Here is an 11,233-nt window from a genome sequence, read left to right on the forward strand (position 1 = left end):
GTTTATATAAAATTCCTTTGATTGGGGTCTTGTTAGTGTAGGGTGGGATCTAACGGAAGTATTTTTCCGTTTGGAGGCTAGTCCCAAGAAATTTTGAGCGAACTTTTCGAATGTTTCATGTTAGCATTACATATCTTAGCTATCAATTTCACGTAGGCAGCATTCATTTATAGAAGTGATAGGACGATTTAAAAAAAATCCCTATTCCGATGTGATTCTTTTAAAAATTCCCGATTTCCTCTCATTTTTGTGGAGAGGAAGGAGTGGCTCAATGCAGGTGCTCATATTGAACTTCTGGATAAAAAAGTGCAACCTTGTGTGAGAGAAAAGTTCGAGGACAACTTTGTTTCCACAAATGACACGGAGCTCCGTGTCACCCTGCCACTAAGACGATATGCGATAGGCTTTCCTGAGAGACAACTTTCCGGACTTTGGGGTCCTCAATATGTGACCGCTCTCCTCTCCTGACACGATTTCCTTGGACTACTCTATTTAGGTGCGTCTGGAGGAGAAGGTGTGTGCTACTCCTCACAGGAGTATTTAGTCTCTAGAGGCTTCCATCTAGAAGCAGTGGATTGAGCTCGAGTCTGACTACATGATCAAGGACTCCAAGGGTTTTAGGCCTCGTATCGAGGCAATTATTAGAACTGAGGGCTCACATATAGAATAAAAATTGTGCCAAGTAATATTTTCACATGCTTTTGTTAAATAAATTTCCTTTCAAAACGCCTCGTTTAAATTTTACTCTTGAAAAATTGAAAATAATATAATGTGTTGCACTAGATAAGATCAACCCTGTTGTTGCGTACTTAAGAATTGACGTTCCCTTTTTCTAGTGCCTCAATCTTGTTATATAGACTCTGCTCATGTATATCATAATTGATGTGCATTTTCATGGAATTTTGGGCAAAAAGGTAAGTAGAACTATGAAATTATACTCCACGAAAAACGATACAGAGAATAGGGAAGGGTCCAAAGGGAGATTAGGCATAGTTCTACTTTGCCCCTTGTTCCACTAAAAATCGACTTATTATTTCCCCCTTAAACTCTTATTGATTACTATTTCATTCTTGAGGAGAGAACACATCATAATTCATAAGAAATGATATAAGTATTATTGTATTGAGTAGTTACGTATGAGTGTGCTCATGAAAAACGGAGAATAACACTAAAGATTTCTTGGGGAGTTATCTTTCACCGCGTGTAGAAAAAGTAATGAAGGTTCCGATTATTTTTGAATAGCATAGATTCTAAGCCTTTGGTTGATATACATGTTGTAAACAAAAATTCTGTATATGTCGCGATGGAGGCAAGAAGAGCAATCAAAGGCAATTTAATCCGCGCCGAAAGGACCACCTCGGACATAATGAAGGCCTTAAACGTCATCAAGGCCACAGTCTGTCGCGCCAGAAATCGTTTGTTTGATTAAACCTTAAGAACAAACCCAAAAGTTGAAGACCCACCAAAGTGAAGCCTGAAGACATTATGGGGGCCTTTAAGGTAAACCCAATCATGAGGATGTCAGAATACGTTAAGAAGAAGAAGGTGCATCAAAAAGAAATTTTGATAGCACCTTATAGGTAAAAATCATACGAGTATGTTATTTTTTATTAAATAATATTATCATTCAGGGAGTTATATTATTTTCCCACAAGACAACCTGAGTCTCTGTCGCTTTGCTTACAAACGAATACCGGGTTATCCATTGAAATCTGAACACTTACTTATTCAATAATTAATGAAGGTTGAGTTCTTGAAATTAATTCTTATTTCAATATACTAAAACATTAACAATTAGTTAAAAAGCTAGACAAACCTGAGTGCTCTAGCTTACGTACAAGTCCAGAAAATGACACTTGAAGGTGATCGGCCAATTTCCATTCGGGCACTCCAACCAGTTGGGTGTCTCCAGGACCACAATCCACACCGTCAGCATTCCCAAAACGGTGGAGAATAAGAAAGACTCTGCCAAAAAAGCCAAACTGGACGCGGAGGAGTTAAGGAAAACACCCCAGCCCAATGCCCTCAAGTCCATGATGCCCCTTACAAGAGTTCCCAGGATTTCACACCAGACTGTCATAGAATCTATCAAAAAAAAAAAAAAGTGGGTGGAAAGATCCTTGTAGGGTGGAGAAGCCACTTTTGACGCCAGCAATGAAAGTAACCCATCTCCTCCGTTGCAAGACTCTTGAGTTTTTTTCAACTCTATTTCGAGTCCTGATGCCAACCCCCTCGACTTCACCTTTTGTGGGCATGTCAAGGGGAAGTCCTGGAGTGTCTATCATCCAAACAACTAAGACCTCAAAGCCACTGTCAGCCAGCACTGGGACGAAATGACAAAGAACTACATCCGTAGCGTATCCAGACCTTCCCCCTAGAAGCCATTATTGCCGCTAAGGGCTGCTATATTAATGATCAAGAGATCACCTATTTATTGTATTAATTTTGTTGAATTTTTTTGTTAATTAATATATTATATCTTGCTGAATTTTAAAATTAAATGTGTTCAGATTTTAATGGACCACTCAGTATAAGTAAGCAACACTCGTGACCCATTGGAATTTTTTTTGGAGACGAGAAGATATACTGTCATGACGTTTTATTAGATTAGCCGGGGGATCTATCAGACCAAGTTAATAAACACAAATTGTACTCCGTATCTAGCAAGGGCATGGGCAGGAATTATTCCGTTGTCGAAGCACAGTTATACACTAAGCTCAACAAGGACTTACACTTATAAGTCTCCAACTCTCAGTATTACTCTACATCTAGTGATTACTTTATATTGAAATGTTCTCTGGTCAAGAATTAACGACTAATCATCAAAATTTTGAAAATTAAAAAATACTTTTTCAGCTTATCAACTACAAATAAATCTTGTACCCGTTAATGTCAAATTTTATATAACTCTGGATATTTCATTACTTTACTTGAATGCCCTATTAAAGCTCCGTTGTCCATTTATTAATTATGTAGTAATTAATTTAAACTGATTGATTATAATGCTTCATTAGTTTTATTGGTCGTTATTATTTGTTTTTACATTAATTCAATATAGAATTTTTTATATTTTTAATAAGTAATAAGTGATTAAAATTGAGAACCAGCTCTTGTCATTCTAACAGTTGACAATGATGTATCGGCCATTGTACATCTTTCCTCAGTTTCCTCGAGTTCTTGTTGTGCTTTACGGTACTTGGCCAAATTCAGAGCTGCAATTTCTTCGGCTTCCTCAATTTGTTGTTTGTATGTTTTAATTTTTTGTTGGAGTTTAGAGGCTAAATCAGACATTCTATCCTGGTTCTTTCGATCTTCTTCCTGTTGGAATTGTAGCTCCTTAATTTTCCGTTCACTTCGTTGATAGGCCTTAAAATTCTCTTGGGTTCTCGATTGAACTGAGCCTAATTCCATTTCTAATTCTCGAATCTTCATTTCTAATTTGCTCATAACCTCTTTCCCAGATTTCATGGCGGCATTTTCAGCATCAATAAGTCTGCTATCTAATTCAGACAATTGAGACTCTAGAGCCCTCTTGCATCTATCTTCCGTTGTGGTATGGTCCTGTTCAGCTCTTAGTTCATCAGCAAGTCTGGCAGCATCGATCATAGCGCGCTTTGATTTTTCTTCAGAGTTCTTTGCTTGACTAAGAACTTCGTCGATTTCAGCTTGTAGTGTATGGATGATGCTTTCAACATTCCTCTTCTCGTGCATGGCTTTTGAGTTGATGACCTTCAGAAATTTAATATAAATATTTATTAAAAATGAGCTTATGAAAAAAACTGATGTATTTGTTCTGTATGAGAGCGTACCTGCATTTCATTCACAGTATTCCGTGAGTCTGCCAACTCTGAGTCAAGCTGTCTCTTGGATCTATCAGATGAGTCCAAAAGAGCTCTGGATTCTTCCAATTCTCCAGACAATGCATTAGCTTTGCGATCGCAAATACCGACATTTTCCATGATTTCTTGTCTATGATGGCATTCATCTTCATAGGATTGGATAGTTTCTCTGAGATTAGATTGATATCTCTTGATTGCTTTTTGACCCTCAGAATTAGCCTTATTAGCATGATCAAGTGCAATTTCTAACTCATTAATGTCAGACTCAAGTTTTTTCTTGATTCTCAATGCCTCAGACTTGGCTCTTTGCTCGCCTTCGAGAGAGGCGGCAAGAGAATCCATGGCACGTTGATGGTTCTTTCTAGTATTGTTAAATTCCTCCTCTTTTTCTTGGATCTTACGATCAATTTCTTGTCTGACTTGACCCAACTCAAGTTGTGCTCTGAGAACCTTATTTTCTTCTTGCTCCAAAGCAGCCTCAGCTTCTTCCAATGCAGCTTGCAATTCCTCCTTCTCTACTTCCAATCTCCTTCTTTGTTTGTCCAATTCATGAATAGATCTTCCACCATCACCTAATTGGTCCAACAAATCTTTGATTTCATCAGCCAAGTTCTTATTTTCTCTCTTAACAATGTCTAATTGCTCCACCACTTCATCTTGAGCTGCTCTTAAACGGAAGAGTTCACTGTTGTAATTTCTACATTCCTTTTGACTGGCATCTAGCTCATTGGAAATATCATCTGCTTTGCATTTCCATTCATTGATAACCTTATCAAAGTTCTTTCCACGCTTCTCTGTGATAATGGCAGCAGCATGGGTCCTCTCATATTCCATTGAAATATCATCTAAATCAGCTTGCATTCTGTTCTTTGACTTTTCACCATTTGCAATTTTGCTTTGCAATGACTCTACAGTTTCTTCAGCTTCTTGAATACGGGCTTGAAGCTTTGTTCTAGAGCCTTCTAGTTCTTCAACTCTTCCCATACCTTGTGATTTCATATGAGAATATAATATATGTATTTTAATATAAAAGAGAAAATAAAAGATAATTACCTTCAGTCTCATATCTAGATCTCCATAGTTGAGTCTCAGCTTGAGCTTTTGAAAGTGATTTAAGACAGTCAGATTTACGTTGGTGTTCATCTTCGATTCTCTCCTTAATATTTTCCAAATCAGTAGTCAAATTTTTAAATTTGGTCAAGAGGGATGAGCGATCACGTGCTTCACCGTCAGCTAAACGTTTATTATCCTCTAATTGGGTAGTGAGAGATATTTTTTGCTTGTTGAGAGTTGCCATGGCGTTTTCCCCTTCGTCAATTTGACGCTCTAGATCAGCCTTTTCTACTTGCAATCTCTTCTTTTGAGAATCAGCTTCATTCAAGGCTCGTGCCATTTCGTCCAACTTTTGATTTGCGTCAACAATGGAGCCTTGAATAAGTTTTCCATTCTTATCAATTTCAGCTTTAGCTCTAACACCTTCCTCAAGGTTGCTCCTAGCTTCTTGAAGATCACGTTCCATATTAGCTTTGTCTTTTTCTGACTTCATTTTATTATTATTTAAGCCATCAATTTGTTCACCTAGCTCGGACATGGTGTTATTATGTTTCATTCTAAGAGCAGCCAATGTTCCTTCTTGAGCAATGTTCATTTCCTCTAATTCACACTTTAATCTTCCCAATTCAGCTTCGCGCTTCTTATTGAGTTCAACCTGAGTGGCAGTATTGGCACCAGCTTCTTCCAGACGGCATCCAAGATCTTCAATATCTTTCTTCAAGATAGATCTATTTTTTTCTGCCTTGGAACGGTTTTGCCTTTCAATGATTAGCTCTTCATCCAATTCTTCCAAACGGGATTGCAACTCCTTGATTTGCTTCCCGTATTTAGATCCAAGAGTTGACTCATCTTCAATCTTGGCGGATAAGGCTGATAATTCCTTATCCTTTCGTAAAACACCTTGACTAAGTTCTGCTCTTACTCTTTCGAGATCTGAAACAGTTTCTTGGGTAAGCTTCAAATCTCCTTCAACTTTTCTCTTAAGTTTTTCGATATCCCCCTTGCATTTCTTTTCCCTTTCTAAGCTGTCTTCCGCCTCATCTAAAGCTTGTTCTAGTTTGCCCTTAACCTTTGATAAATGGTTGCATCTATCCTCCATGGCTTGAATGTCTTCTTCAGTCTTTTGTCTGGATTCTCCAACATTCTTCTTTTCTCTCTGCAATTTGTTAATCATATCATTTTGATGTTCGATTTCTTCTTTAAGAGTTCGGATTTGATCATCTTTATCAGATCTGTCTTGTTCAGCATTAGTCAACTTATCCTCAAGATTCTTGATTTCATCTCCCAAGGAATTCATTTCCATATTGACTTTACTTTGAGCTTGTTCAATAGAATCTTTTTGTGCCTTTTCTCCTTTGATTCTGTTGTTACAATCATCAAGCTGCTTCTGGACATCAGCAGCCATAGCCTCAACTCGATTGGTCTTATCAATTATATCTTGAACTGCTGATCCTCCACTTTGCAATGCCAAGACAAGCTCATTCTTTTGATTAAGAATTGCACTGTTGACTGCTTCTACTTTCTTTCTATCAGAAAGAGCCTTATCGATGTTGGCTTCTGCGATTGCAATTTTCTCTTCATACTCTGCTTTATACTGAGCAAACTTGGTACATTTGAGATTGGGTTTGAGAGCCAGCCAAATCTGCCACCACAACCAAGTTTTACCAATGTGCCAGTTTCTAATGGTTCTTTGACAACAGTACAAGGCAAGTTTCTGATCTTGCATTTTCTTGAATACAAGTCTTGATGATTTTCCTCTTGCTTGAGCTTGAAGCCATGATAATACTGCTCCAATTTTGTCTTCACGAATTTCCTCCATGTAACCCAAAATACCAGCCCTGAAAAATACTTTGGTGTGTCCTAAACGGAATTTTTCTCCTTCTAATTTGATGGCTTTCAAGACTGCGGCAGCAGCATTTTTATCATTCTTGGCTTTAGCAACAGCTTGTGCGGCTAAAATGTTGTATCTGTTTTTGAATTCTGGGTAAACCATTTTGTTGGGAAAGCCTTTCCTACAAATAGCAATACCAGCTAGCACACCATTACATTGGTATTGATGCATGACTAGTCCAGCCTCAACACCACCAGGTTGCTTATGAGTATTGGGTACAACACAACGGATAAAGGCAGGATCAGTGGCATAGAGAGTTTTCATCAAATCATCGAGCTGAGTCTTATAGAAAGAGGAGACAGTCTTTCCACCTCCCTTCTTTCTGCCACCACCAGAGTCTTTCTTTGCTTCAAGAGGTTGACCAGGATGATCCCTGAAACATTCTACCAAGAGTTTGTTTGAACCATTTTTGAACAATTCAACGATTGTGTCATTAAGAGGATCTTTATTCTTTTCAAGCCATCCAGTCAAATTATAAGAAACCACTGCTGCGTAGTGAATTACAGCAAAATGAGCGTTGGGATCAGGTCTAGGATTAGCCTTTTGGAAGTTTTCACATTTTCCCAACAAGTGTTCATGTAATTTGGCAGCAAATGTTTGATCTGTCGCTTTAGGAAACAAGGACTCCTCTTCAAGGATGGATAAAAGCCCCATAGGCTTTTCAAACATAGTGATGCACTTTTGCAAGTCCATACCAAAGTCAACATTTGCCCATTCAATACCTTCTCGGACATATTCTTCTTGTTCAAGTACAAACATGTGTTGATTGAAGAATTGTTGCAACTTTTCATTACAGAAATTGATACAAATTTGCTCAAATCCATTGTAGTCAAAAATTTCGAAGCCAGCAATATCCAAGCAACCAATATACTGAACCTTTTTCATAACAGGGTCAAAAAGAGTCTCATTACATTTCTCAACGATGAATCGGAATGCCAATTCATAAATCTTACGTCCAATACCAGCAACAGAACTGGCTGCTCCTGAACAAGTTTGACCTTTTGAAACCCATTCAGTACCGACCTTTAGTTTTGGCTTACAGAAATAGGTGATCATCCACTCACTGTCAATACCACACAAAGATGCAACTTTGATACTGTTAGCGTCATCCTTGATCTCAGCCTGCTCTTCCTTGCCTACAGGGACAAAATCCTTGGTCATGTTACCCATGTGCATGACAACAGCTGTTAGTTTATAGACATTGTATTTTTCTTCCTTGTTGAAGCCAAGAATGTCATAAGCTTCATCTGCAAACTGCATGTCTTCCTTGTCATCAATGGATGGAACTGTTACCTTTCCTTGAGATACCCACCAGTAATCATAGATATCGTTGCTCAACAAACAATTCTCTTTAAGGTCTGGGACGCAATCCGACATAATATTATAGAAGGCGTGGTAACACCTCTCAAGCTCAGCTTGAAACGTCAATCTGGATTTCTCAAGGAGGTAGACAACCATGTCTGCCCCTGAGAGCTTGCCACCTTGATTGAACCAAATACGGATAAATTTACCAAAACGAGAAGAGTTATCATTTCTCACAGTCTTAGCATTGCCCCAGGCCTCAAGTACTGGGTTAGTTTGGACGATTTTGTCTTCAAGACCAACTTCGCCTTCCTTTTTCTTACCAGAAGCTCCAATAGAGGCGAAGTAAGAAATTACTTTCTTCGTGTTCTCAGTTTTACCAGCACCAGATTCACCAGTAATGAGAATAGATTGATTTTTACAAGCATTCAACATACCCTGATAGGATCCTTCAGCTACACCAAAGATATGAGGAGGGCACTCATTCCTCCTTTTGCCAATGTAAATATCCATTGCTCTTTGAGTGTAAATAGGGAAGCGTTTGTAAGGATTAATGGCGATACAGAAAAGACCAGAGTAAGTATAAATGAGTTCGTTCTTGTAACGAACAACAGAGTTCCACAGTACACAAGCATCATTGAGATAAGTTAAGCCTGACATATCATCAGAACAATCAAACTTTGGAGGGTTGACTTGGCCAACTTGATCTTTTTTGAAAACTTTAGTCTACAGAGAAAAAGAAAATATAAAATTGTACTTAATATTTTACGTTATAAGCTGTGTACGTCATTTTTGGGCAAAAAGTTAGGGGTATTTTCAAATGGGATACATTTTTACAGTCTTAGCAATGAACAAGTCTCCAGACGTCTATAAAATTTAGAATATTTTTGTTCTCCAGTTTTTCATTGTTTTTTTTTTTTTTAACTTTTATAAAAAAATTTAAAAAAGTCAAGTCATTCAAATTTTATAAATGTACCTAAATTTTACAAAAACTTTACATCCCAAGCAAGACTTTTAAGCCAAAAGTCTATATGTACTTACGTCATCAGATCCCAAAAGTTTGACTGTAACCTTATCTCCATCTGTGGATTGGATCAAGCCTTCAAGATATCCACCAGTCGACTTTTCAGGAACCCAACAGGACTTCTTGGCATCATAAGGCTTTGACTTGAGCTTGATTTTAAGTTCGTCAGAAACAATAAGCCATTGATCTGGGTCTGGGTCAGGTCCTTCACTCTTTTTTATGTTGCCGGGCATATTTGAGTAGTATGAAGATGGTTGTTGTAGAAAAAACTGAAAATTAATTTTTAAATTTATTACAAAATTTATACAAAAAAAAATTACAAATATAAATTTTAAAAATATTAAAATTATATTTCAACTCCCACTTTAAAAAAAAATAATAATCCTTGATAGTTAAAAAAAAAGACTTCCGTACCTGAAGATGGACGGATCCAATCTGATTTGAGATTGAAATTATTTGCGATTTATATAGATAGTGATTATTATTTTTTTTTTTTTGGCTTGACCGATACTCATTCGCATATCAGTGAAGCTATATCCATGCCAAGTATTTTTCATCCGTCTGTACGTGTATTGTCTTATTTTTATCATACTTTCAACAAATGATTTGTTTTTTTAATTCTATATATTTTTCATACAGCAAAAAAAGGCGTAGCCATCATTATTACAAATCATTTAATATACATTTCAAACTGACTTTTCATGGTATGGTTATTGAAGACCCATATTCTTTATTTTCTCTTAGGCTCAATTCCCCAATTTTTAGGCTGATTAAATATCTATGTATATGTTTATGAACATTAATAATTACCCTGTAAGTGAGTCATTGAAATCTTTTTTAGTTTTAAAGAATATATAAAAACACACTTAAAGGGTCAATATGAAAGAATTTAAACGACTTTCTCTCGACATGTGCTTGTGAGGGTGACTCTCATAATTATTATAAATATTGTTGTTGATGTTACTTATAAAGAGTAAATACTTTCATATACTGGGCCAACCCTTATTATTTACCCATTTTAACACACTAAGTATTGAAGTCCATGGAAGGATCCTGAGTAAATTAGTAAGCATGTTTATTAACTATTAATTATAAAGTGAACCCCAAAGAACATGTTTTAGTCTATTTTATCAGCTCTTCAAATGATGGTGAGCTCCAGGCGATGGCTGATGCTGCTGCAGACCCTCTTTATGTACTTGGCGCTCATGCAGGGCTAGGCCTTTTTGATGGAGGTTTTCAGGACGCGAGTTTCTGTATCCAAGTCTCTTGCAGGACTTGGACTATAGACGTGTTCCTAGATGAAATAGTCTATGTAGCTAAGGTATGTGCTCTGCAGCCACCAGAAGTGCTTGTTGGCCTTGAGCCTCTCTCCGGTTTTCTTTTTGATCCATGGGGGACTTTGGTGTCAAGAATTTTGACGTGCTATTCAGCCTTCAGCCTGTATTTTAAAGAGAACCATACGGGATTCATGGACTTCCTGTTGGATGCAACCAGGCCTTATATCATCACAGAAGCAGGGTGTTTGGTGGTGGATACATATTCGAGCTCCTCTGCTACATCCCAAATGTGACTACTCGATCATTTTGCCTCTTGAAGACATGGTCAAAAGTACAATTATTCTCATCAAAAAATACTTTATCTGCTGTTCTGTAAAGAAAGGCCGCAGATTACGCCACAAAGACGTTCATCCTGCCTTATTTAGAGCCCTGGACACCGGTGATGATAACTTGTTCATCTTCCTGGCCATGTCAGCAATTGAGGAATTCGGCTTTTACTTAAAAGCCGACTTGAGGTGGTTGACGGACACGGAGATTTTTTCTGCCTACTCCTGGAGAGTGTTTGAGATCTTCCCCTACCTCCTTCAACCGCATGTAGACATTCTAAGTCGTTTTCCATTAGACCTCAGTCTGCTTCCAGATGATCTACTAGGAGAATCCCGCACGGAGGAGCCCTGCGATCTCAATCTTATTCTCGTGCTGTGTGATTATGGAGGCGACTAAGACAATATTTTTCTTAGCATTTGGTAGCTAATTAGGTACTCTTCAATATTGCTTATAGCAACATTGTAAAAAAAGTGATTCTGGACCTCTCAAAATTTTCATAATAAAGATAAGTAAATAATAA

The 11,233-nt window shown here is 37.5% G+C and overlaps 1 protein-coding gene and 1 long non-coding RNA gene across 3 annotated transcripts; one reads left to right on the forward strand and one right to left on the reverse strand.

Moving 5' to 3' along the window:
- Positions 1–2,997: 2,997 nt before the first annotated feature.
- On the reverse strand, positions 2,998–9,667 carry LOC121129335 (myosin-4). Of its 2 annotated transcripts, XM_040725044.2 has the most exons (5): positions 9,524–9,667; positions 9,127–9,378; positions 4,893–8,811; positions 3,810–4,825; positions 2,998–3,729 (listed from the first exon to the last, which is right to left on the reverse strand). In XM_040725044.2, exons 2-5 carry the CDS (start codon positions 9,340–9,342, stop codon positions 3,091–3,093), a joined length of 5,790 nt encoding a protein of 1,929 aa, XP_040580978.1. In that variant the 5' UTR covers positions 9,343–9,378; positions 9,524–9,667; the 3' UTR covers positions 2,998–3,090. The 2 variants fall into 2 exon arrangements, with proteins under 2 accessions (XP_040580978.1, XP_071749477.1); XM_071893376.1 differs by lacking the exon at positions 9,524–9,667 and having other exon boundaries at positions 9,127–9,411.
- Positions 9,668–9,930: 263 nt separating this feature from the next.
- On the forward strand, positions 9,931–11,233 carry LOC139907169 (uncharacterized). Its single transcript, XR_011783594.1, has 2 exons — positions 9,931–10,174; positions 10,231–11,233. It is a non-coding gene; the product is annotated as an uncharacterized lncRNA (long non-coding RNA).

This window comes from Lepeophtheirus salmonis, chromosome 14, assembly GCF_016086655.4.
Source record: "Lepeophtheirus salmonis chromosome 14, UVic_Lsal_1.4, whole genome shotgun sequence".
Lineage (NCBI taxonomy): Eukaryota > Metazoa > Arthropoda > Copepoda > Siphonostomatoida > Caligidae > Lepeophtheirus > Lepeophtheirus salmonis.

What these genes read in the sequence shown, in the direction of transcription:
- LOC121129335 (XM_040725044.2), bottom strand. Translation starts at nt 9,342, where the DNA reads ATGCCCGGCAACATAAAAAAGAGTGAAGGACCTGACCCAGACCCAGAT. An exon ending in AACTTTTGGGATCTGATGAC is followed by an intron (nt 8,812 to 9,126) that starts GTAAGTACATAT and finishes TTTTCTCTGTAG; the next exon opens with ACTAAAGTTTTCAAAAAAGA. An exon ending in ATCTAGATATGAGACTGAAG is followed by an intron (nt 4,826 to 4,892) that starts GTAATTATCTTT and finishes TGAAATCACAAG; the next exon opens with GTATGGGAAGAGTTGAAGAA.